A 27,528-nucleotide genomic window follows, 5' to 3' on the forward strand; every position below is an offset into this window, starting at 1 on the left:
CAGTTAGTAATAGTCGGGCCACATTTTCCAACGCACGCTGCACATGCAATGCTGCCCGGGTCGGCAGTGCAGCGCTACAGGTGTGTCCCTTCGAACGCGCTGCCCACGGGAAGCGCTTCTCATCAACACCACCGTTTCACACGCGCCTTCTCGTGGTCATCGAGTCTCTCTTCATGTCGGTCTACTTACGCCGCAGCACACCTGCTTACTTAATCAGCTCATGTTTACTACAATTCATATTGCTACCAAAGCCGCTCACCTTACTTCGTATGACATTGCTGTGTTGCTATCGCATTCATTGCTTCGCCCTTAGGGCGAAACTGTGATATTTTTTCAATATGGCGGCATTTTGTGCATAAGAGCACATAAGTGAGGGGACTTCCAATAATTTTTTCTTAATGTTAGCGAATTATTACCTCAAAACTCGTCTGATCTTGAGCATTCGTTCAAGTGAATCCGCTTTTCCAACGCCCCATAAACAATTTGTAAATTGTAATACGTGCTGTAAAGGACCTGGCTTTTTAAAAACTCAATAGAAATACTACATTTCAAGTGAATCCAGCAATGAAGGCGTAGCAGAACATACGGAGAGAGGGTCACGGCAGATTCAATTTGAAACTGTTATTCGTTGTCGCAGTTAAATAACACAAAATAGCCTGCGCCGTCAATGCTTATATATGGGGCACTCACCTGCACTAACTAAAGGTATCTTAGGACAGCTGCGTTATTCCGGACGTTTCACAAAACGCATTGCAAGTTCGTGAAAAAAAATAGTGAATATGAGATAATTGAATTATTTCTTCTGTATTGTTCCTACAACAGTCATACATTTGAATGTGGCTCCATGTAGTAATTAGACGAGTAATTATGCAACACAGACTGATTCACTCTTTACCTAAAAGAGTCATGCGATTGACCCCAATGGAAGATTTGAAAGCGTCGGACGACCCTTAAGCGACCGAGATCGCCGGCTTGACATGGACGCTCGCTTGATGCCCGCCCACCTGTGAGGCACAATCAATCACGTCACTCATGGTCGTCTATTGTAGGCGTCACAGTTGCGCTCTCCGGCGGTTCAGTTTCGCTTTTATGCGTAAATGTGGCCGGAATTTATCACGCCGTAATATTTGACAGCGTCAACATTTTGCATTTCTGGAAACGGCTATGAGATTCTCGTATGGCGCGCATGGCCCTTTGGCTCCAACGTTAATTAGTATAGTTCACATAATTACTTGTTTATATTATGACGTTGTAGTGACGGTGACGAACACATCAGCGATAACTGTTTAGCAAGAAAGTAACTCTTTATACATTGAACCTGATAATGCCGCTCGGGCAGCTCTTGACGACACACAGGAAAAGGCCATACCGCTCTCACAGTCCGACGCAGCCAGCAGACTTCGAGTGCTTGCACAGGAGATCACGCTATCTCTATGGTGCACACCAAGCAGCCAGACCAACCGGAGCAATCGTCAATAGCACTAGCCCTCTTTGATGCATCTCTGTATGCCGACTGGACTCCGCCGAAGAGAGGCCACTATGCTTTATCGCTTATGGCTAGAGGTGGCACTCACGAAATCTTATTCATTTCTCAGTTGGAATGGCCAACAACGCTTTTGCAATGCATGTCTTTGCGAGGAGACGCGCTAGAACATATTCTATGCGACTGTCCTGAATATAATGTTCCGAGACAGTTCCTGGCGTCCGTTCTAGCACACCTGGACAATCGTGCAATGTCAATTGAAACGATTCTCACGTGTCGTCGACAGAAGACATCGCAGCTGAAGGCGACGAAGGGACTACTTAGGTTTTTAAAGGAAACGGGCTTGGACAAGCGGCTGTGACAGTGATGTCACGTACTACGCAACAGTGACGGACTGTGACTGACGATGAGTGTGCTGTGTTAAGTGCTCTCTCTCTCTCTCCTCCCCATATTTCACTCCCCCTCATCCCGCTCCCATGTGTAGGGTAGCAAACCGTTGTTGCTGAACTGGTTAACCTCCCTGCCTTTCCTTCTCCACTCTTTCATTCCTTCCTTCCTTGAACCTGTGTCCAGGAAGAACAAGCAACATTCAAACACAACGATCGTCGAAAATCTCATCTGCCGGTCAACCGCGTCGGATGTCATACATGATTCAACGAAGTTTCCGGTGCAATCGCTGGTGCCCGCGTGTGTTTCAGAAAGTACTACACAATTCGTGTAGCGCATACGATCTGATCACACAAGGTTCGGTGAGAACATACACAACAGATAGAATCAATTATCACATAACTTTAAGCAAAGCGATAACATCGCGCAGAGCGATAACCTTAAGTTGTTAGCGGGTGAATTGCACTCCCGGAGAAAAGGTTAAATAAGTACACGCGTCAATATAAACCATATTCAAATCTATGACACTCTGCCAACAGCAATCCTGAGGAAATCCTTTAATTATCTCTTGTTTCCTATTTTTGCAGAACTTCCGATACAAGTATCTAGGCGACCATATCACTAATAACCTGCCGTGTTATGCCCGTCATGTTATTAACAAAGCTAACAGTACCCTTGGTTTTCTTCGCTGGAATTTCCGTCTCGCTCCCGTTTCATTGAAACTTCTACTATTTAAAACACTCGAGCGTACTAAACTCGAGTACGCTTCAGCCATACGGGACTCGGACACTAGTTCGCTAGCACAGTCCTTAGAATGAGCTAAAAACCGCGGCGCTAGGTTTATCCTCTCTGATCCCTTAGCCAGCGTTTGTCGCATGAAGCAAGTGCTTGACCTACCACCCCTTTCTACCAGACGTCGTATTTCACACTTATATCTGTTCCATAAAATATATTGCACTAATAATGACTTGAAAATGACACTTCTTTCGCCTCCAAGCAATTTCTTATACAGTGTTGGTCATCGTCGCATGAAAATTGGGGTACCTTAGTGCAAGAGCAACGCTTACTTTGGAGCCTTCATTCCGAAAACAAGCCAAAGCTGGAACAGCCTCCATCATCACCATCGCGAAACAAGACGTGTTCAAGTAGGCTCTCTGTGACAATGTGCTGCCTCATTAGCCTTTTTTTAATTTTTGTTTATTATTGCGGCTCCTCTCTGCTTTGCCTGCACGGCCTTGGCAGTAAATAAATGAAATGAAATTAGGTTAAATTAAGCTATACCTATACGTTTCGGGCAACGCCACGCTACCTCGTGAATACGGCGTAATATTCTAGAAATGTTTGTATTGTTTTTAGTCGGTTTGGTTAGGTTAGGTATGAATCCTTCATTAGTATGAAGAATTCACCTGTTAAGAATACTACTCGCTTCTGGACATAAACCATGTCCCAAGAACTCTGAAGCCAGTTGAGAAAGAGCTGGTTCGCTATTGATGAACATCTGTGTTCCTGTCAGCGCTGTTTTGCGTCAAAGCCTCAAAATAAGATTTTTCTCGATCATTCGTTTTTTTTACGAAGTTAGTGTTATCGGCGGTATTTGTTTACGGCCCGCTTCCCTTTAGCTGTGACAAACGTGAGACCGCGAGCCTCAGGCGAACTGCCAGAAAAACTTGGCCAATATGGTCGGTACGCCTTCGGCAACTAAAGCGTGCGGATTGCTTGCGAAAACAAGGGAGACCTTTGGAGGCACGTCAAAGCAGCAGTCGCAATAGGTGAGAACGTGAATACGTCGCGGACGAGAAAGTTGCAAATGCAACTTTCTCAAGGGGGGTGGCCGGCACTTTACGTAGGATTTTGGTAACAATCATAGAGGCTGGCGATGCTCCAAATTTCTACTTCCTTTCTTGCCGGTTTTGTTCCATTCGTTTTTCTACGCTGTTTTGCATATTTGCGGTAACACAATAGGTCGATGATGTGCCTATTCGATTTTATCTCCCCCCCCCCCCCCCGTCCCATTTTCGTTTTCCAACATTCGTTCCTCTAACTACAACCTATTGATAGTCGCGTCACGATTACCTATAAGTATAGGTGAGCGAAACACACGCTGCGGTAGACCAGTGGCCATGGTGCTACGCTACCTCAGGGCTCAATCCCGGCAGCGGCGGCCGCATTTAGATGAGGCGAACTACAAAGAGACTCGTGTACTTTGTTTGATTAAGGTGCATTTAAAAAAGAAAAAAAGAAAAGAAAAGAAAAACAGGTCTCGAAATTAGTGCAGACTCCGTATACGCCTAACAATCTTCTCGTGATTTTGGCACCGTAACACCCTACAAAATTTTTAATTTAACATTAGGGGTGCGCAAATCTTCCACATTTTAACACGAATCGAACAGTGCTTGCTGTTCTGGAAATGTGCTTGCTGTTCGATTCCTAATCGATTCTAGGTTTCACCTTTTCGAATTATGCTGCACCGCCTGTACAGGGATTTGTTGTCTCAATATAGGGAAGGAAATTTGATGTTTGGCCAGTATCCCTTTGCTTGCATCTCTGAAAAACAGTGTGCGTTGCTGCAGTGTCCCACTTGTCTGCTTCAACGAACTCAAAAGTATATCTGTATTTGGCGACGTTCTTTCTGTTCCTATGTTTCATTGCTGGCAATACCATGCGCTCCACATAAATCAAAGCAGTCGATTCCCATATAGAAGCTCTCTCATTGACTAGACGTTCACTTGGGAACGGGATTATTTGTCAAACAATTTAAGTAAGCCTATTTCTTTACAAAGCACATTCCTCCCTTTATCTTTCCCTTTCCCTTATCTTTCCCTTTATTCAAGAAATGAGAAAATATTCGATGTACGATTCTATATTCGGAAGTCCCTTCTTTCGGATGGTCCCTTTCAGTTCGATCCGACAATTTTCTTGTTCGAACACGCCTGCTTGTAAGACCTTCCTGATTGGTAGCATTTCTGATTGGTAGCATTTAGCGTGTTCTTTTTATGACTTGCAGTAACTTGCCGCCCCATTCTGGGGTTCCCTCGGAAGCATTGGCTATCGCAGCTGTTACAGCGTGTATTTAATTACGATGAAACCGTGCAAGAATTTTGCGGCAGCTATTCAGGTTAAGGTAAAACCCAGCGTAGTCTTTCAACAATTGTTCGCATAGCAGCTTGGCTTCTTTTACCAGTATTATTTCGTAAGCACTTGGACCATGCCAATTAGCTCTTCTTAATATTGCACACCGAATCTGGGGCCAGATTAACTAAGCTTTTCTTTCGTAAGTGCTTTTTGCCATTGGCCGGCCGCCTTAGATAATAATATGTCTTGCATCCAGATTGGCTGCAATTCTTTCTTACGAACAATTCTAGCGTAAGAAGCTTTTGCGAATTCAGGCCCTGTTCTTTGTTCGCTGAAGAGCGAACAGTTCAGCGATTCCCTTAAGTGATACAGTGCACAGTAGTATACATTGTGTATTGCTATTTTGTTGGTGTGCTCTTTTCGCTTCGTTTTTCGTCTGGAATCTCTTTGTGAAACTGCCTTTTCTCCTCTGTACAGCGGGAAAGCATAGTGCCTGTTCTGACAAAAGTTGTCAGCCAGCTGTGTTCTCTAGCTAGTTTCTTTTGTTTTTCTTCATCTTCAAATTAAACGACAACAATAAATCATCGAAGCACCCAGAAGTACAATCCTTTCTCAATTACATTCTTTACAAGAGTCAAGATGACCTACTTTGCAGAGGTTATAGCGTCCCGAACCTATGGTCAGTCACCGCTCAGCGCTGTGAGCAACTCACAGGAGAAACCGACACGGTGCTGAGCCTCTGATTCAATGCATTGGCACAACAGTGTCGACGGAGTAAACACGAGAAGCAGTTTACGTCAGACATGTACAGGTACGCTGTTGCGACACGCTCCTCTCTGGTTCCGTTGCTCGCCCTGCTGTGCCGGCATATTCAACTATTACCCGGCTTTCTCTTTCGTGCTCAGCGCGTGGTCACGGGAATATTCTTGTCGCGGGATTTCTTAGTTGCGGCATATCCGCACATTACGTGCTGCTTTTTTTTATATCAGGCAGCAGCGCGTGTAATTAACGCACAAGGGCCGCCGGTGTCCACCTGACTCCTCTGGAAGCACAACGACATAAGTGGTACGTCAGCACAAGCGGAACAACGAGCAAACTTATGCACAACAATTCTCAACAAACCATGGTGACCGCTTGAAACGATACGCCGGGAGCACGGGAATGCTTTCATACACCCATAATAAATGTTTTTCTCTGCCTCACTATTATTCGCGATATGTGACCACAGCTGCTATGGGTGCTAGAGGTATAGGGAAAAGACGATGAGGAATGGCTTTGCACGCTGTGGCTTATGTCAACGGCAATCAATCAATCAATCAATCAATCAATCAAGCAAGCAAGCAATATTCATTAAACTGCCCGGGAACAGCCATTAGACTTTTGTTTTGGGTCGCTGTTTTGATGCTCGTGCAGAGTGCACAGTAAATGACTGTGAAAAATATGACACATTGAAAAAAAGAGGCCATGTAAGAGTACAATACAGAAGGCAGTAACAGAATTACACCACGACTCACAGGTTTCAGGATGTAGGTACTCATATTGCAAGGCGCACATCATAAGAAGAGTTTTAAAATCCAACTATCTGTAAGTATGTGTCCATAGGATGGCGTTTCGAATAAGTGGGTTCGAAATGGAAAAAAAAAATTCTCCACCATCACGACGTGTCAGTATAGAGTGGCGAATTTACCAATATACGCATGCCATAGAACAAGTATAAAAGTTATATATTGGAGTGTTGTACTGATCTGTCATATACTCGATCTGTCAGTCCGTAACGCACGCGATAGTCTGTGGCTACACGTGTAAGTGTTTGATGGATAGAAAATATCTCAGCCAGAAACCTGTTACTACTGCTGCTTAATCACGTTAACGTTCCCATCATCTTATTTATTAGTTATCGATTCACGTACAATCAATATGATTGAGCTCACTTGTTAATAAAAGACGAGGGGTTGAACTCAGAAAGATTCTCGCTCGTAAGTGCGCCTTGTCATGGGCCCGCCGCCTTCCCTAATGATATGTTCCGCACGGAGATTGAATAAAATTTTCCCCTAAGAACAATCCTAGCTTAACAGCTTTTTGTGAATACGAGCCGAGGTGCGCTTACACAGATTAAATACCATTCGCAATCAATTATTTAGCGCACCACAGAAGGCATAGCATGTCAGGACCTGCTCTTTCATAGGTACAATTTAGAGTTCCGGAGAAAAGCTTCGTGAACATACCAGCCTTTTCAATCGAAGTAGCGGGCTGGAACACGTCGTTTCTTAATACATTGCGTGAGTAAAAACATAAACGCCGCGCTTAATCGGCCCAAGGTAGTCCGGACTACCTTGGGCCGGACTACCTCTCAAAGAATACATGTATATGTGCTCATGTGATTATAAAGACCACGCGAATCCTTGATGATGCATCTTATAGCAATCAAAATATGTCGGAAAAAACGTTGGATGTAAGTATTAGTACCACATCTGTATTATATGACCAAGAAACAAAACATAAAAGGCGCAGCATAATGTCGCCAATCAGTTTCTCACAGTTTTCGGTCGCTCGTGCGTTACTGCTACAATCAGAGATTCTGCGCTCGTGCTGGTGTGTTCAGTATGCGCTGCTCTGAGTTACTCGTAAACCAATAAACGTAATCAACAGGTCACAAAGGCGATAAAAAGCGACGGCTCGAATTTACGAGCCTTTTTGTTAGGAAAGAAATGTTAGTAAGAAAGGGGCATGATGTGAGTCGGTGATTGTTCGGTTAATTATATATGTAGTATGTTATGCATGGGTATACTTACGGTTTGAGCATTCGGCTGTGAAACAGCATACTTTGCGTGTTCTGGGACAATTCGAAGCGCTTGTGTTTACATATGCATCTGTATACATGTTCGCCTACCGTGGGCTTCTGGACTTATGTACAGAACTTTGCGTTAGTGCCGATAGACTGTTTTTTTCTGAGACGTTTGTGCCGCATTTTGTCACAATTACTGTGACAATATTCTACTATGCCAAGCGACGGCAAGTAGTCGGCGCCACCTAAGCGCACCAACCACTCCTGTTACGTCATGTCAATAAAAAAGAGGGGGGGGGGTGGAGTGGGGGGAGGGAGCACAGCCAATCGCGAGATCAGACAAGACGATAGCGGATGTGCTGGCGAAGGTTCTTACAGTGAACATGATCGCGAATTTGCCCCTAACATGACTGATAACTGTTATTACGGCACGTAAAATGACCGACGCTGCTGTGCTACGGACGCCTGAGAAAATGATTGCAACACCAGAACCGAACGCGAGTGGTTGCGTTCTGAGTGCCAGTTAAGTGCCCTCTGAACACAGGCCGCAAGAAATCTATTTCCGAAGGTGCTCCATCCATCTCGATTACGATTGCTGCACTCGCAACCACAGCTTTTTTCTTCAACGCTCCAACCATAGAGCGCTGTAATCCACTTATAAGCCGCAGTTCCTTTCGGCGTGTTCCCGCGACAGAGAGCATTGAGCTTTGATTTTATTTACACCTATATATTTTGTATTCGCGCCTATATATGCTACTTCTTATCTGCGGACGCGATAATCACAGCTGCTACACGCGGAGATTGATTGGTGGGTCGCAGGACTGGACAGGTCACCGGCCCTCTCAATTTTCCTTCTCTCCAGCGGCCCACGCGATCGTGTCGTTGGCGGTCATGTGCTGAACACGGTGTGTTCTGCGACCCATTCAAATTTATGTTTGTGTCCACGATTTCAGAAACAGTGGTTGCTACACTTCCTCGATACTCAAGTTCTTTCGTTATTTTTTTCTTTCCTTTTATTAGCTCTCCATTGATTCCAGTTGTTTTAAATCTCGCCGCGGCCAATAAAGAGAAGTGTTCATGCGACTGAAGAATAAAAGAACACAAAGAAGCAGGAATATTACGCAGCACTGCAGAACATTTCGGTAAGAGTAGGGAGGAGAGGTTTGAATGAAGATAAACGATAAGAGATCAACCAGGAGAGCATGTCTCTAGCATGATCAGCCATGGGAGCGTGGCAAACGTTCAAGCTCGATTCACGTAGAAAGTTCACCATGGATTTTAGGGCCCTTTCGGCGTGTCCAACCCGTCTGCGTGGGCTCCAAATGTTCTCCTACTAAAAAGAGGCGGTGAGTCCAGACGGTCCACTGGAAACTTGAGTGTCCTTTGCTCAGCCGCATATTGCGGTCGGTAAGGCTAAAAATCGATGATAGAACATGCTCTGCGTGTACAGTTTCTACATGAATTCGAGAGATTGAATTTCGATGCAGCACGAGATTCGCAGTCAAGCGCACGCTTACAGTGAGCGCGACACATCAATAAAGTTGCAGCTGCGGCTGTATCTACACACAGAGAGAGAAAGAGAGAGCAGGAGACGAAATGGGAAGGCTGAGGAGGCCAGCTAGTACTGAAAAATTATGTTCTCTACTCAACAAGGGGGTAAGGCTACTATGGGAGTTAGGACAATAGAACTGGCGCATTGGAGAGGCGCTACACTCACGAAGGTGTCACTGCAAGGCAAAAAGCGTCCGTCAATGTCAAAGGATCAGTTCACCTGTGCCAGACAACGTGATGTCACATGCCAGCAGGCGAAGCTTCGCAGCTGCATCCTTCGGCTGGTTGGAAATGATAACGCTTCTGCTAATCAGTTCATTTCGCGATAAAACAATGAATTCTGATACCTTACCACGGAATAGTTCCGCAACTGCTGTACCAAAATTCAAATCCCTATTTACTCGTAAACCGATAAACGTGGGTTCGAAATGGAAAATAAAAATTCTGAACCATCACAACAAAGCAGTATAAAGTGGCGTATTGAGCAGTATACATGCGCCATACAACATGAATCAAAGTTATGTGTTGGAGTGTTACATGAAACGTACATGTTTCGTGTAACCGAACCAGCACGTGTCTGTCATTTCCAAAAACGCTAGGAAGAAGCGAGGTTCCCGGAAACGCTCAATTTACAGTGTCTTCACGTCTGGTAAACGACTGCCGGAATTTTTTTTAGCCTCACTCTGACGTACGTGTCGGGCATGTGAAGACCTTCAAGTCTGATTACCCATTTCTCTTTTATTGCGATGGCAATATGTCGACACTCCAGGCAAATTCCGCCATCGGTGTAGCTGTGAAGTTCCGTATAAAGTCTAAGTGCAATAACATCGTGGCCGCACGCGATATGCTGTAAATGGGTGCGAGCCAAAGCTTGCTACGGTGATCAGAGAAGGATGGTGGCTTCATGCGCCGGTGTCTTTTCGAGCTCGCAAGAGAGGAAGCCGAGAAAGGGGCGTGCCGTCTTCTCACACGCACACGGGGTGGGGGGAGGGGGGGGGGGCGTATGTCCGTTCACTAGGATGGGGGAGTGAAGGGGCAAGTAAGTGCGCATCTCCTCTTCTACTGCAGCCGCGGCTGCTTTACAATTACAATTACAATTACCCGTGGGTTGGAAGAATAGCAGACCTGATACTGCTTCTTGTGCGCTGTGTTCCCGCGCGCCTAGCTCGCATTCAAACGAGAGGCAGCGCGAAGAGGGATTCGCTCACCGATGCTGCCGCTATTCATCACGACAGCGTTATGGCAACGAGTGTCCGCGGCTATCGAGTGAGATGGGTTCGCGTTTGTATGGGCGCACGTGACAACGTGCTCGTTAATTAGTTAGTAAGCGAAAGCACCCACCGCAACCAACCGCCGGCTCTGAGGTGGGGAGCAAGCCACAGCTGGGCCGGGGTTCCCAACCTTACGTGATGCCACAGGACAACCTGGGTCGCGATCCCACAATTACCAACCGCGATCAGGAACCATGGGTGTGCCGGCACGGGCCAAGTGTCTTAAACACTTTGCCACGATGGCGGTAAATGTTTGCAGAAGCTTATGCAGCTGATAAAACAACTAACCTTACTTCGTATAGCTGCCTAATAATTTGGCAACCAATGCTTCCGCGTTTCGGGCGAAACTGTGACCTTTTTTCCTAAGAGGGGTCAGTTAGTGAGCGCTGGTGGTGCTCAGCCTCGGCCGTGTCTGTTTTCACGCTCTTTTAATTTTCTTTTTACAATGAACCCAGCAACAAGTATTGCTAGAGTATACCTTCCATTCAAAACGAAAAAAACCCCTAAATACCCGAGCGGCTGATGCACGGCTGTGTGCGACGTTAGACGTCCGCTGGCCCATACTTCCGCCTGTCCCTGTGACCTCTACAATAAGTTGCATTGCGATAGCAGTTATACCGACGGTCGAACCGCATTCGGTGCCGTCGGCGTTAACACCGCCGCCTTCGTGCTGTCATCCATGGTTTCGACGGCACATGTGCGGCCCTCTCGCGCATGGTTAGAAAGTCTTCAGAGGCCAGAGGCATGCAGTGCGCTTGACAGCAAAGGCAAGAAAGCCAAGTCGACCCACGACCACGGCCCGCTCAATCGGCTTTGCCGCAGCCAAGGCGGCGTTCCGGCTTTCGCTGTTGGCACGAGCGCTGTGTGCGAACACATTAGCGTTCCTGCTGAGCAGTTATGTGCACACGACATCACGGCGTAAGGAAGAGCATATATCTTACACCGTGCACCGCACCGTGGCGCATACACAGCTCCGCGCGCTACGTACCGTAGACGTCAAGCGGTATTTATCGAACCGTTTGTTTGGGCGCTCATCGACGCCAACGGGTTTTCTTCTGTATGAGCCCATGCAACGTCGAAGTGCGCCGTCCGCAACGCCACCGACGGCACTCCCCATCAAGCCGGCGTTCTGAGACACCCTCAGCGCAAGGCTAAACCGCGGTATCACTTTCAGGGCTTCGCGTATACGGGCGGAACTGTCAATATTTACGTTTTGCCCACATACCTTCCGCTTCGTGTTCCATTCTGCACACGAAGAAGGGATTCTGCTAGGCGGACGATCAAAACAACACTTCCACCATATTTCTTTTCGGCATTGGTACCTGAAGCTGAGTGTGTTCTCAAGGAGGTCCGAGTTGTTTCCTCCATGTATGTTGGCTTTTTGTCCTGTGTCCCGCTTTATTGCGGTGGGTCCGCGTTCAATAATTGCCTTGTGCTCGCTCAACGAACGAGAGCGATTTTTGAAGCTCTTGTGCGGTGTTTGTACACTATTGGTATATTATGATACTTAATCAATAATTACTCAATCCTGCTAAATATCTTAGTATAGTTGTGTTCTTTTGTTATTATAATATGAATTTGCGTACGTTTACCAGTTTTCGGTTTTTATTCAAAGTAAAAGAAGCCGCTGCTTTGCAGCCCTTCTAGGTTAGTGGGATCTCGCTTCGCTGCAGATTTTACTCGTGTCCTTTCCGTACATCTGATGAAAATATTTTAAACAGATTCAATAAAATACACTGGTGATTGCTGGCACGAAGAAGAGGCCTGATATCTGTACATTTCGAATAACTAGGTTTTATTTCTGAGAAAAACCAAATCAAAAGACACAGCTCCCAGCGGCGCGTTCCGAAAAAATATGCACACAGAATCTCCTGTAGGAGTTGTCTAATAATGCGTAAGTATTTGCTACTAACCACCTGCTGTTTCGTCGTTGTATGCTGCTATCTGATATAATTGCGAGAAACACCGCGAGAGAATCGTGAAACCTAACAGCGCGGTTGCAACCCCAAAATGTTTACTCGAAGACGTCGAAGAACACGCAAGTATGTAGAAGCAATGATCACTATAGTCGGATACAACTTTAGAAGGCAGCGGCATTTGCCCCTCAAAGGTGGATGCACACGAGCCTTCACCAATGGGCGCGCTACTCTAGACTGACGTCATGATCCGGGCGGCCGGTGTCCCATGGCAGCCCGCGCTTCGAATTGGGCCGAGTCGCGTCAGCGGGACTATTTAGTCGCGGAGCAAATCGGCTGCCGCGCTTCGGTCATCTGGGCGCGGGGTTTCTCCTGCCTTCTTAAGTTGTACCCGAGTATAATGTTCTTTGATGGTGCGTTTGGGTGATGCCACTGCTTCATGGTAGATGGACACTAGCAGATGTGTGCTGCAGTACGTGACGGAATCGAACAGTGTCACGTTTCGTAGACCTCGCACGTAGGCGTGCTCAATCACGCTGCCTCCTCTCGATGTGAACCACAATCAACTGTGATCAAACGTACTCCGGCGGTAGCTGTGTAAGGCGCGGTCGCGCGGTTCCTATCTTCAAAGTGATCTGCGACGGGGACAGAGTGTACCGAATGCTGATAGCTTCGTGTGCGCTGCGTTCTCGCCCGCTCGCGTTGACGCGAGAGGCAGCATGAAGGTCAATTCGCTCGCTTCTGCGGGCCGTATCTTGAAAGCGATCTCTTCTTACGTGACGGACGGGTTTCCTCCGTGGGTAGGCATAGAATTGCTTGCGCGTTTAAGAACACCAGCAGCCCCCAATCTCACTAAACCGCAGGCAGCACGAATCTACTGTGACAACGGACACCTCAGCAATTAATTCAGGAATGGAGGACAGTAGCCGTCAGTATAGGCGGAGCTGCCTGCAAACCACATACCTCAGCAAACCGATCTCTCTAGCTTTCGCGCTTGGCGTTACTGTTTTTCTAATATGTCACGTGATGGACGTTGTAGCTTCTACCATGTGGGCTAACCCACCTGATTTCGCGCCTCATCTATTGCTGCGAATGGAGCCTCCGTCCAAACATAGATTTAGTACGCCAAAATTATTTATTTATTTGTGAATATAGCGATTTCTGTCAACTGTGTAACGAAAGTTAGATGACTGTTCAGTCACGAAGAACAAACAGAGAGGCACAAAAAAAAAAAAAACACGAGGCAGGCCATTATTTAAAAAATAAAAAGCAGCTGAAGATATATAAATGTGGATGCTTTCGAAATGATTACAGCGAGTACTGTGTTGCTACGTTGCTGCTGATGTTCCATTGAGTAATTGTCCTAGGAAAATACGAATGCTTACAGCTAAAGAAATAAATTTGGCGGTTTTATGTGCCGAAACCACGATATGATTATGAGGCACGTGTTAACTCGAGTAGGTAAGGACACAGTAGAGAAGAAATGACGTCGGAGAGTTGCCTAGCCCGAGGAATGTGTCCAGATACTTCAGGCATCTATGTTTTACTTCCCTGTCGCTAACTGCAACAAACATTTTAGGTCTCGCTCTCGTAGACTATGTATAAGATTGGCGGGAGCCCGCCAGGAGTTTACGCGATATCCATGGTCGTCTACAGGTGCCGATAGGAAGTGTGCTAAAATAACTGGCCCAGGACGTTGCACAAAAGCAAAGGTGCCGGAACGTACCACATCAGTACCCTCGCTATCACTGCTGAATGATACTACTAGCGTTCGCCACGTTTTGACGTTTTACGCTCCAGTTGAAATCTCACGCAGTTCTTAGGCAGCCCTTATGCTTCCGTGCACCGAAAATTTGGGAACATTAATTTCTGCCAAGATACCTTGAGCACAGTGTAGCAATGTTCGCATCATAGAGGCAGAGGAAAAAAAAGACTAACCGTAATCATTCAACGGGGACTTGCGAATATGTTTTGCCGGTTTGCCGTAATTATTTATAAATGCGAACAGAATTTGCTGAACATAGCGATGGCATACAGGATTATTGTACTGCGTTAGGCAATTTACTGAAGTTAGAAGATATTACTAGCATAATAAATTGCCGTACATACCTATCTACTTAGTAAAGTCTCGTACGGTACTTTTGTTGCTAGTCACACCAGGCACATGTTGCAAGTGACGAATTGACACTGGTCAGTTCGCAATGCTCAACCACTATAGGAACAAATTTTGAAACTAGCACCAGTGTTAGGATCACCACTCCCGGACAAATATATGCAATGTAGTGTTATTCCGTGCAGTTTTTTTTTTCCATATAATTCGGCGCCTTTTAATGAGAGCAGGAGAATTGTGCAGGAGCAGAATTGGGCTGTCAGACCGCGGGCAATTGAAAGGAAAATGCTGCTCAGACTAATACACAAATCACCTGATCCAGATAGAAAAAGGTGTCATAGCCAGCGAGAAGAGTAATTTTACTCCTCCTTTCTCACCGACCAGGCAAAGGTAGGTCACGTTTACGTATATTGCACGCATGACAGAAAGACAGCGATGTGGATTAGCGAGCAGACGGGAGTAGCCGATATTCTAGTTGATATTAGGAGGGGGAAATGAAGCTTGAAAGGCGATGTATTGCGTGTTCTAATATAGTGACAGAATGGTCACAGTGGGTCACAAGCACAGTTGTGGACAGCAGGTGGTGCGGTGAAATAAGGAAATTCGCAGGCGCAAGATGGAAACAGCCAGCACAAGATAGGGGTAATCGGCGACCGCCTTCCGCCTGCAGGGGCCATACAAAAAAAAAAAAAGCCCGTTGATGCCGATATTGCACTCATACAGGAGACAAACGCCGTTCGATCGACCCTATTTGGCTTATACATTTTATTCATTAGCGGTTTTGACCGTATACTGCTAGCATCGGTGGCTTAATTCTACCGCTCGCTTCTCTTCGCGACGAAAGAAACGCGACGATTACATTGACAACACACCGCACTGATCGAGCGCCCGCATTCTGAGCAGCGGCCGTGAGAGAGGAAGAGACGGACAGCGGCGAACGGTGCGAAGGAGACGCGCAGCGACGCAGTGGACGCACGAGCGGCCATTGAAAGCGTGGAGGGCCGACGAGAACTGCTGGCGGGAGGAGTCCGTCAGGCAGGGCCGTTCCACTCTCGCGGAAGCGTGCGGGCGACCGACGTAAGCCTCCGCCGATGAAACGAGAGGTCGCGCGACTGGCAGCCGCGACGACCAGCCTTCGGCCGGGGGAGGCCCCGCTCTTTTGTTTCGCCCTTCCTCCTCCTCTTCCTCGACGGGATCAGAAACTAAGGCGCGCGCTCGACGCAACAATGGAGCGCGGCGAGCCACGCTGACCCCGTAAGCGCGGAATGCCGCCGCGGCAAGAGTTTAATGTCCCGAGAAATGCTATATGCGCTCGCGCGACGGTGAGGCGGGCCTTTCCGACGTACACGATGGCGAGTTCAACTTGCGGAGCTGCATTTGCGCCAGCTGTTTTCGAGCGAGGGATGCGACGAGCGCGTCTGTGTTTGCGTTGCAGGCGTTAGCGACCGCTTCCGCGATGAAAATATCTAAGTGAAAATACTGTTGTTTGTTTATTTCTTGTTTTCTTGCCGGCTACCCTAAGAAACGCTGAAGAAAGTGAAGCTACTCTTTTCCTCGCGTGACACACATATTAGTATATTGCAACGCAGACGAATTTACCTATTTATTTACTTCTTTCACGCTGCCTTAGCCCTGGCAATAGCCTCCACGGAGGCCAACATCATAGTCAGCGACTCCAAGACCGCCGTCAAGAATTATGCCAAAGGACGAATCTCGCCGGAAGCGCTAAGAATTTTAGCCAACTATCGTGAAGATCGCGATGTTAACATTATATGGGCACCCGCACACTCCCCCCTTCCCGGGAACGAAATAGAGCACAACCTTGCTCAAGAACTGACGGACCGAGCAGGTGACACGCGAATACTGGGAACGGAGAGAGACCGGATGACCAGCTTTACCGAAATAACCAAACACTACAAGTTGGGCAGGACCCGTTTCCCCCCCGGCACACTCCTCGCTGAGCAGACGGCAAGCGACGGCATGGCGCTTGTTGCAAACAGAAACATATCCGAACCCGGTGGCCTACCACCGTTACTATCGAGAACTTTACACCGATAGATGCAGATTCTGTCAAGAAAGAGCGGACTTAAAACACATGGTTTGGGCTTGTCCTGGGACACCCACACAGAATAAAACGCACAAGACCAGAGAGCAGTGGGAGACCGCGCTGCTCAGCTCTGCACCGGAAAACCAAATTAAGGCAATCCAGCAGGCCGAAGATGCCGCCTTGTGAGGCCTAGGCCTCACAAATCTGCTGTACAAAAATAAAGTTTATTCCTCCTCCTCCTCCTCCTCTTTCACATACTGTGAATCACTCAAGGGTTTATAACAGGTAGGTCGAGTAAAATGGTAGGAGTCGCAAACAGAAAGCAAGTAAATATAAGTACAGTATATAATTACAAGAGTGTTACTGCAAAAGTGCTTGATTGGCGAAAACACCATCACAGATTCAAGATACGCGTAAAATTTACGGTTTCCTAGAAGAATCTACAAAAAAATCAAACAAGCGAATTTAGGAATAAATAAACAAACCATTTATGAATCAAGGTTAAATTTCCCATCCTGTGTGTGTGTGTGTGTGTGTGTGAGTGTGTGTGTGTGTGTGTGTGTGTGTGTGTGAGTGTGTGTGTGTGTGTGTGTGTGTGTGTGTGTGTGTGTGTGTGTGTGTGTGTGTGTGTGTGTGTGTGTGTGTGTGTGTGTGTGTGTGTGTGTGTGTGTGTGGTGTGTGTGTGTGTGTGTGTGTGTGTGTGTGTGTGTGTGTGTGTGTGGCGTATTCGCAGTAGTGATCTCTGAAATGAGAAAAAATTAAAAAACAATAAATGTCAACGGGAACGACGTTGATCCCAAATTTTCACTTCCCTGCCAAAGCACGCATCGTAACAATGGTGTTCAAACATTGGCGAATTTGTGGGATGCTTGAGATTTCACAGCTTCTTCTGCACGAGATCTGTGTCAGTACGTATGCTCAAATAATTGGCCGAGAAATTCGTGATGTTATTACGTTCATGGCCGCAATATTTCAGCCAAGTCTATCTGCCACTAGGAGGAACACTATAACGTACACGATACAATGGTTGTCCAGGTAATTGACACCCGACGTTTGCTCATATTTCGCTTCCCCTGGGCAATTAACAACTACAATAGCGCGTCATGTCATATTGGGAAGGTAGACAGTTTTCGCAAGCGCTTTTTACTGTTGCTATAGTAACGAGTGATCGAACACGCAAACTGCGAAGCATGTACACTCCGGGCTGCAGTCGTCGACGGCATAGCGGCGCCATGGCCTGATCAAATGCTTTTCCTGCAGTGGTCGCGATTACCTTAAGCAAAGTCGGCAACTCGGTTTGGTTTATCCGGAGCGCACCGTGTAAAGCATGATGCAGGATATAGCGGTCGTATTAGTGGATTCTGCACCCCAGAACGAAGCTTATCTGAGCGTTGCTTTTACGCGATTTGCCAGTACGGTGATGTCAATTGTATTAGAACAGGGAGTGTATTAAGAAGTTTGAATTGAAATGAATTTTACGCAATATAATACCAGGAGGCACAGAAATTGCTGCGCTATTCCGTGTGGTGCCGAAGCTATCATGTATCATAACGCTTAGGAACAAATATTCAGTGAGAATTAGCAGTTGTGATAGCACTGAACGAAATACTCAAAATCAGAAGGACAATGAAAAAAAAAACGGCGTCAGCACTATTCGTGTAATTCTATTCGAACTGTTATCCTCGCTTTCACCGTCAACAATTACGTATCCGCCAGTACTTACACGCTGGTAAGATTAGAGTTACTGGAATCATCGCGGCCAGAAATGGCGGTTCAAATCACCGGCTAAGCTTCCGAATTTCGATCGGCATGTGCAACCCGCGGCTCAAGACGCGGCTTTGGTAGTTTCTTATTAAGGGTGAAAAGCCCTAATTGAGTTGCAAGTTATCTGCGAGGCTGGATCCGTCATCCATCAAGACTCACTGAAAATTCAAGGAAATTCAACGGCCATGCAAGACTGAAGTCAAACAACTGTTGAAAATATTCCTTCATTATTATTACAGAGCGGCAATAATTATATCTCCAAACCCGTCCCCCGCCACCCCCTCCACCACGAACGAAGCTATTCAAAATAAAACCGTCTTCCCGTCCACCCTCCACCCCGACAGTAACTGCAATGTCGCTCCACCACTGCATAACTGAATCAATCTCATACTATTAGCACACAAACTAATTGGAAGTGTAAGATAGCTTTTTACGACAGTGGATAAATTCACTCATTGGCGAAATTTTTCGAGGCAGCAGCTTCAGAAGTACGCGGTATTGCCGCTAACACCGAGTAAATACAATCGAAAGCAGCGAAACATGCCGCAAACGCGACATACCCAGCGCAGGGCTTTATGTATGGAGTAACGGTGTAGGCGCAAAGGCAACGCAACCGGCAGGAAAGCGACCCTAAATGCGATCGCAGATTTACAGAATTTGTTGGCCACATAAATAATTATTGCTTTTGTTCATCCTGACTTTCCCTGCATATACCAAGTGGACATTTTTAAGTTTTACAGAAATTTTAAAAGTTGCATGTGCCAGATAGCATAATTCTAGTCCTTGAGCTGGATTATTCAAGGAGACGGTTATTACTTGCAAGAGAAATCGAAACAAATATGCAACTAATTAAAAAAATCACTAATTCAGTTCTAAATAATTACGTTATGGCACATAGTGCAATTGATAAATTGTAGCCCTTGAGCTTACAAGACGTATTCACTTAAAATAAATATCCACGGATGACACCAGTTTGGAGAAATTCATTGCCAAACTTTGCGATGAAATATATGAGCGTTCCAGTTAACTTGTGTTTTGCTAAAAAGTGGAACAATAGTTCATGTTTACCGCTACTTTGATGACGCATACCTCATGCCCATGTGATCCTCAAAATTCGTTCCAAGAGGATAAGACTTGCTAGATCACCCGCTACAATTCGTAAATTTCAATATGTGCAGTATAGTAATTAAAGAAAAGGTTAATTAGTAAACGTTCGTCAATTATTTGAGCATCTCTTTCGATGTCTCGAAGTAATGTCCGCTTCTTTGAATAATCCAGCTCAAGGACAACAATTATAGTAGCCACTACAGGCGATCTTTTTTTTAATTCTGTAAAATTTAGTAACGATTACCCCGAATCTATCCGTTTTGATCGCTCAACACAATGCGGGGTAGAAAACAGGAAACACATATGGTCAAATTACTGGGGGATTTCAACTTCCCCAACATATGCTGGACTACTGATCCTCCGCGCTGTTCTCCATTTTCTTCGCAAAGTAATGACTTTCTTGATCTCTGCTCTTTATTTTCCCTATCGCAATTAGTACTGGAACCAACAAGGATCTCAGCCAGCGCTGCTAACATCCTTGACTGAATCTTATCCTCTCATCCTGACATGGTTACCAATGTTTCATGCTTACCGGGCTTAAGCGATCACCTGGGTCTTTCTTTCAACATATTGTCTCCTGTGTTAAAACCAGTTATTGAAAAAAAAGTAATTTATCACTATGACAGGGCAAATTTTGACGATATTAATATTGAGCTAGCTAACTTTCTTGATCCTTTTTTCAGCCAATTTGATGATCGCACTGTTGACGAGAACTGGATCGTTTTCAAAAATAAAATATACGAGCTCACCGATAAGTTCATTCCATCAAGTGAAATATCATGTAATGTTAAGAAGCCCTGGTTCAACTCCCAGTTAAAAAGGCTTTCCAACCGGAAAAAACGACTGTATCGAATAGCAAATAAAAGTGCGCTGGCTTCGAAATGGGATGCTTATAAGGAGGCAAACGATACCTACATAGAGGCTTTAAAACTTGCCAAACAGGCATTCCACGTACACACATTGCCCAAAATGCTTGCGAATGACCCCCAAAAGTTTTGGCGTGCTATTAACCCCTCAAAAGATAATGCGGTCACGCTGATCGATTCCAATGGTTCACCGGTACCCGATGATGTATGTCCCCGTGTACTTAATTCCGCATTTTGTAACAACTTCGTCGCATGTACTGATCCTGTGCTTCCAACTTTTGAGTGTTGCAATTACCCAGCTATGGATTTTATAATCATTGAACCTCTTGGGGTCGAAAATGTAATTAAAGGTCTAAAGTTGTCATCAAGTCCTGGTGCTGATTTGATTAATGCAAAATTTCTGAAAAATACTGTTGTTTATTCATCTGTTCTACTTTCAAGAATTTTTCAGCAATCTCTAGACACCCATCAGCTCCCTGCAGATTGGAAGGTCGGGAAGCTGGTCCCACTTCACAAGTCCGGCAGCAAAAATTCGCCCCTCAACTACCGCCCCATTTCCCTCACCAGCATTCCTTGTAAGGTTCTTGAGCATATTTTGTACTCGCATTTAGCAAAGCACTTAGACAATAATTCATTTTTCACTAAAGTACAACATGGTTTCCGAAAAAACTTGTCTTGCGAAACTCAACTTCTTTCTTTTACTCACAGCCTTCATCTTATTCTTGACAAAGGTTCATTCGCTGACGTGTTTTCTTTGACTTTGCCAAGGCCTTCGACAAAGTGTGTCATAGATTGCTTCTATTTAAACTTACCAAACTTAGTCTTGATCCTAACCTGTTTGCATGGCTTGAACATTTTCTTCTTAATCGGTCACAGTACGTTGCGTCAAATAACCATATATCCCCATTTAGCCCCGTAGACTCTGGTGTGCCCCAAGGATCAGTTCTAGGCCCTCTTCTTTTCTTAATTTACATTAACGATTTACCCAATGATATTTCTTCTAGCATTTACCTTTTCGCAGATGACTGTGTTATCCTCCGTGAAATCTCGGACAGTTCTGATAACAAGTTCCTACAAGACGATATTAACGCTATCTCTAACTGGTGTGACGTATGGTTAATGCAACTTAACGTAAGTAAATGTAAATGCATGCGTGTAACTCGTAGCAATATTCCTCCGCAGAACTATTATCTTAATAATACTCCCCTAGAAGCCGTAACATCTTATAAATACCTAGGCGTCCATATAACCGCGACACTTTCCTGGTCATTACACATGGATAAGGTAATCAACAATACTAACCGCATGCTAGGTTATATTCGCCGAAATTTTTCTTCTGCTCCTATGTCATTAAAGTTAATCTTATACAAAACGCTTATTAGGAGTAAAATGGAGTACGCCTCATCCATCTGGGACCCTCACCTTCAAACCCTGATTCAATCACTTGAACTAATCCAAAACAATGCTGCGCGTTTCATTTGTAGTAATTATAGTCGCACCTCAAGCGTAACATCGATGAAAAATTCCTTGCTACTTCCTTTACTCTCCGCCCGACGTAAGTGCTCTCGCCTTGCTTTATTTCATAAACTATATTTCCACAATTGCTACCTGCGTGATAATCTTATATCATCTCCTACCTACATTTCCTATCGCATTGACCATAGCCATAAGCTTGGAATAATTCAATGCCACACCAAAAGCTGTCAAGAATAATTTATTCCCAGGACCTCTCAAGAATGGAACCACCTTCCCGGCGCAGTTGTTGCAATCAAGGACAACTCAAAGTTTCGTTCAGCTATATCTGACATCATCGCTCCTTGATACCATTAACTAATCAGTTTTTTTGTATTAACTAAACCACTTTTGCTGCTTTGTTAGTTACTTATGTATGTTTTTTTTTCTTTTACCCACTCCCCTCTGTAATACCTCGGTCTTGAGGGTACAATAAATAAATAAAAATAAATAAATGAAACCACTGATTCCTTAAAAACAAATTGAAGAAATAGGACAGCGATTGTTCGAAACTTTGTAGAAACTGTTTCACATAGAAACTTGCCTTGTCTGTGTTCTATTGTAATTTTTCATGTTAATACACAAGTGAAATTGAGGTTGCAATATCGTGTTCTTGTGCAATGTCTGGGAGAAGTTTATCAAGGATTTCTGTTTTAGGAATATACATAAATTGTTCAGTTAAAAAAGTTGCTTAAGGATTCTTGTGGTATGTAGTGAAGCACTTTCAATTGCGCGCCTTACAAGGTGTCAAACTGATTGTGATGTCTCAAGCTGTTCATCCTTCCAAATACCATTCTTGAATTAGATCTAGTGATTATTAACTAAAATATCGACTGGCGGGGATAAGTTGTAGCTCACAATAAGAGTTCTTGTGTAAGAGTATAAGAGAGTTCTATAAGAGTGTAAGATAACAGTTGTATTTAAGAGTTCTTGTCACACAATGGCCACCAGTGCCACATTTAACCGGTGCAGAATTTATCGGCCCTTGGAATATGTGCACAATAAACATAATAAACATAATATTTTATTCCCCGACGTTGCCTTTCCTCATTCTCACACTATCTCTCATTCGCGCAACTGATCCTCACACGTGATATGCGCTATTTTTCGAGCTTTGTTGCTTTCCGAAGTGAAAATATTCTACCAAATTGACCGGAATAAGTTCATAGCGCTTGGAAGTGCCGGAAATCCGCTTCAGTTCCTTGCAACACTATCGCTTAATAAGCATGTGTGAGATTAACCATGAAAATACGACCTCACGATTATTTCAGGCTAGACAGAGTCCGAAGTCGAAAAAAAAAAGTCCGCCTCCATTCCATCCTGTGAGATTGTATCTGCAGCGAGGCTATTGCCAACGTTTGACAAGCACGACCGACGTTAGACGACGTCAGACAAGCACCATCACCACGACTAGCGACGTACGTAACGCGCGCACGCACGTGCGCGGCATACATGCTCAGTGCATACATGCTCGGCATACATACAAGTGCTGCATACAGGGGCATTCTTCTGGGCACTCCACCAAGCCCAAGTTCCTTATTGAACTAATTGACTTTTTAAAAGTAAACAGCGTCAGAGAATTCGTAAATTACGACTTCCACACAAGCTGCTGGCATAGCTTCGGATTTGTAATTCGAATATTCGAAAAAACATACTTTTTTTTCGGCAGAAACTCACAGACAAAGCTCTTTTCCAGTTGCCGTTTGAGGTATCGCCGAGTGACCGCGGCCGCTAGCTGGAAGTACGGTTTTGGGACACTGTTTGCCATCATGTGTATTACGGTCGCAGCACGCGCTGTGCTACAGATGCAACGGGCAGAGCACCCACGCATCAAGGACAGATAGATTGCGGGCAGATGTACGTCACACGTGGCCGCACGTGTGCGGAAGTGCAGCATACGAGTACATCCTCATTCTCCTAGGCCCTCCGCCAAGCGCAAGTGCGTGAACTAACTGAATATCTGAAACTGTGTCAGAACCTTCGTAAAGTACGACATACAAGCAGCAGACATGATGGCTTCGGATTATAATTCGAATATAGATGAATAACGGCATCGTCACGTGACAATATCGCCTCAGGACGTCATCTGATGACGTCATCACGTCAAACATGATGTCACCTGATGACGTCATGTGATGTCTCCGGGATCGGCCCACATTTTTGTGTGAGCGAGAGCCGCGCACGTGGACACGAAAAATTCCGACCAACTAGAGGCTAACAGCTTCTCTGTAGAAGCTGAGCTGTATCCGTTGCCCCAACCAACGAAATTGGTCCGCGTGGTTCCAGAAACTCAATGTAGAGTTCATTCGGGAACCGCCGCGAGAGATTCTTTATTAGTTGGTGAGATAAAATTTTTCATACAGTCCTCCAGAAATTATAGTTATCCTCAGCTTATGTCCTTGCAAGCTATCGCAAGCGCATCAGCAACCGAGTTTAGGAAGCAGCGCACACGGCTGCGCTTTATCTAGCTTGAGCCAACTTGTTGACGAATGAGAAAGTTTCATGCGCAGTAATCCGTTAACTATATTCTTGAATATTGATAACGGATGTTTGACACTAAGTAATAACTTTCGGAGTCTTTACTTTGAAACATCATCTCAACAAGTTTGATGGTGTAGAAAAGCCAAAATCAATTGATTTCTTTTTCGTTGAGCATTTCAATGAATGAAGTCTTTCATTCAAGAATAGCAGCAATAATGGTACATGAATGATTCCGCATGGGTCATTGTTCTTGCCTTAATCAAGCTATATCAGATCACGTGTTTCGCAATGCAACTCAACAAAATCACAGTCGAAGAGCATAGTACTACAGAGGACAGGGAACGTCCGGAGTATGGTTCCATGCTGCTGTGCGTCTTCATGCTGCTCAACAACAACGAACGGAATGGAACTCATCAACTCTCATTCACATAGTCAAGCAATAAAAATAGAAATGAACCAATTCACTCAGCATTTGTATTTCACTTAAATAATTCAGCTAGCGTTATTTATGTGCCCGTGCTCCAAAAACCACTGGCTATGAGCGAAGCACTACCAATACAAAAGTCACGTTCTGGGGGCCCCATTGAATTTCGCGGCCTTTACCGCATCATGTGGAGTAGTATTTTATGAATTGCCTTATATGTAAGCTCGCTCTAATTCATGTGCATATTGTTGGCCTGTTCACAGTAAAACCTACAGTCGTAAATATGACTGAACATTTCATTTGATTCGATTAGCATATAATTTTTTAATTTTTTTTCTGGAGCTAAGCAATACATTTACTCTGTCACTCCCCTTGGTGCGAGAGTCAATCTCCGATAACATTGCTTCAATAGAGGGGTGTGCAGTTTGGAACCTAGGCGCCTACTTAGACAAGCATGACTGCTGTATGCATAACTTTTGAGCCTAAAATTCCGACAGTTCCAGAACTACATAGTGAACGCGTTACGGGCACCCAGAAGGCAATATCCCTAGCGAAAACTACGCGCAGCCTACAAGGGAGCGGGTGTCGGCAACAGGGTTACCAACTGACCTCGTAGATGGCGGCCACGATGCGATGTCTGTGCGTCCGCGCGATGAGCATCACCTGCAGGTTGCTGGCGGCGATCAGCGACGCGGGGAAGACGAGCGCCAGCCACACGTAGCTCAGCGCGTATCCCAGTCCCACGGGCGACGAAGTCGCGGTCCCGGCCTGCACGTCCTGGCCGTTGTCCGCGCACGCCGCCACACAAACACATCGCGACGGACCGTACAAGTAAGGACAAACCCCCACCAGCGGGGGCACAGCCGCACCCGCCACGACGATCCAGGACACGCCGAGGAACGCGCACGTCCGCCGCGTGTTCACCAGGCGCGAGTAGTGCAGCGGCGTCGCGATCGCCGCGTACCGGTCACAGCTGAGGCCGCACAGCGTCCACACCGCCACGGCGGGCACGACGGCCCACAGGAAGCCCTGCACGTAGCACGCACCCGAGGCGTCGATCACGTCGGCCGGGGCGGCCAGCCCGCCGAACACGGCATTCGACCCGAGCACCAGCAGGCAGAACACGCTGTCGACGAACGCCAGGTGCAGAAGGAGCAAGCTGTTGGCCGTGCGGAACTGGCGCTGCCAGAAGAGCACCACGAGAATGTACGCGTTGAGCACGAGTCCGACGGTTGCCCCGAGGCTGGTGCAGAGCAGGTGCACGGGCGACGGTCCGTCGACGCCCGCAGCCGCCGCGGCGGTCGCGGGCGTCGTCGCGGCGTCGACATTGAACCAGACGTCGTAGCCCTGAGTGACGAGCCCCGTGCTAGCGTTGGAGCTGCCGCCAGTGCCGGCCGCGCTCCGCATGCCGGCCGCTGTCCGCGACGGCGACTGAGGTCGGGCGGCGGACGGCGCGAGCCGCCGCCGGCACACCGCCTCGCGCGCCGCCGGCGACCGATGGAGGGAGCGGCGCGCGCGCTGCCCTCGCTTGCGCTTCGAGGTGGAACCGCGTCTTGCGTTCGCTGGCCCCGTTCTCGAGCGGCAGCCGCGACCGCTCTGACGGCTGCCGTTCGCTGCCGGCAAGCGGCGACCCCGCGCTGCACGCCGCCGCGCAGCAGCGCCGGAGCGGCACGCGCGCGAGCTTTGACTGCTCCGTTCCGGCGGGCGCCTGCCTACTTCGCAGCCGCGTCGCCCCGTTCGCTTTGATTTGGCGCTAAGCGTTCGGCGGTCGCTGTTACGGTTGGACGCGGTTGCAGCCGTAAACCGGCTGCAGTTCCCGCGTTCTCCTCCTTCTCTCTCGGTTGCTCTTCTGCCTGTCACCGGTAATTGAGGGCTGCCTTGGCTCATCGAGTTCGTGCGCGATCTATTGCTGCGTTAGTTGCGTTCGCACTTGTTGCGCGCGCGTGGTTTGAAGGCTGCTCGGCAGGGTGCTGTTCGACGAGAAATGCGCGCTTCCGCTACTGTTGGTACAGTTACGAGAACAATGGGAACGTCGAATCGTTTCTTTTCGCTGGCGGCGTTGGGAATTGACGGCTAGCATAGTGCACCGATCACTGGCCACGTGTCCATGATCGACGAGCGGACGCAATCTGCGTAACCGATTTCCGGTGCAAAGGTAGTTCGGATAGTGCTGCGCTTGCAGAACGTCACTCGAATTACGTAAAAAAGCCCTGGAGCCTAACCCAACATTGCTGGCTAGCAAACCATAGTAAATAATAATTATTGCTGTGCGAATACCAGCGTGTCGTTCTAGGCTTTACTGAGTTAAAAAAAATATGATCCATAGAGTGATGCCGCTTCTTGACTGCTTACCTCGTGAAACACACATGATTGCGGTATAAATCGCGAAGTGCTATTCGCTAACTTTCCTCTTTTTTAATATACGGCACCTCTTTCAAAGAAAAAAAAAATAAAGCTGCTCATGGCTTAAAACGTGCCTCAATTTGTGCTGACAAAATGGGCCACAAATGCACTTACATTCCGCAGAGTTCACTGGGGCAGGGTGCCGGGAAAGATTCTTTAGAAAAATAACGTTTGAGATGCCACTGCTTTTTAACAGGCCAACAGGAATTAATACTGAAAACCTTGGAAGCAGAGCTAGCCTGGGGATTTCTGCGAACATAAATGAATGATGGTTATTTTAAGATGTCTAATTGTTATACATATGACCTGTAACGATAAACTGCAACACTAATTACGAATTTTGTACTGT

At 46.3% G+C, this 27,528-nt stretch overlaps 1 protein-coding gene across 2 annotated transcripts in view; it reads right to left on the reverse strand.

The window, feature by feature from the left end:
- LOC119445486 (beta-3 adrenergic receptor-like) overlaps nucleotides 1-26,405 on the reverse strand; it is a 190,267-nt gene extending 163,862 nt beyond the window's left edge. For both annotated transcript variants that reach the window (XM_037709769.2, XM_037709768.2), the window contains exon 1: nucleotides 25,386-26,405. In XM_037709769.2, the coding sequence (XP_037565697.1) occupies nucleotides 25,386-26,183 (798 nt within the window). In that variant the 5' untranslated portion in view covers nucleotides 26,184-26,405. The remainder of the gene's footprint in view (nucleotides 1-25,385) is intronic.
- Nucleotides 26,406-27,528: the final 1,123 nt, after the last annotated feature.

Source organism: Dermacentor silvarum, chromosome 3 (assembly GCF_013339745.2).
Source record: "Dermacentor silvarum isolate Dsil-2018 chromosome 3, BIME_Dsil_1.4, whole genome shotgun sequence".
Classification (NCBI taxonomy): Eukaryota; Metazoa; Arthropoda; class Arachnida; order Ixodida; family Ixodidae; genus Dermacentor; species Dermacentor silvarum.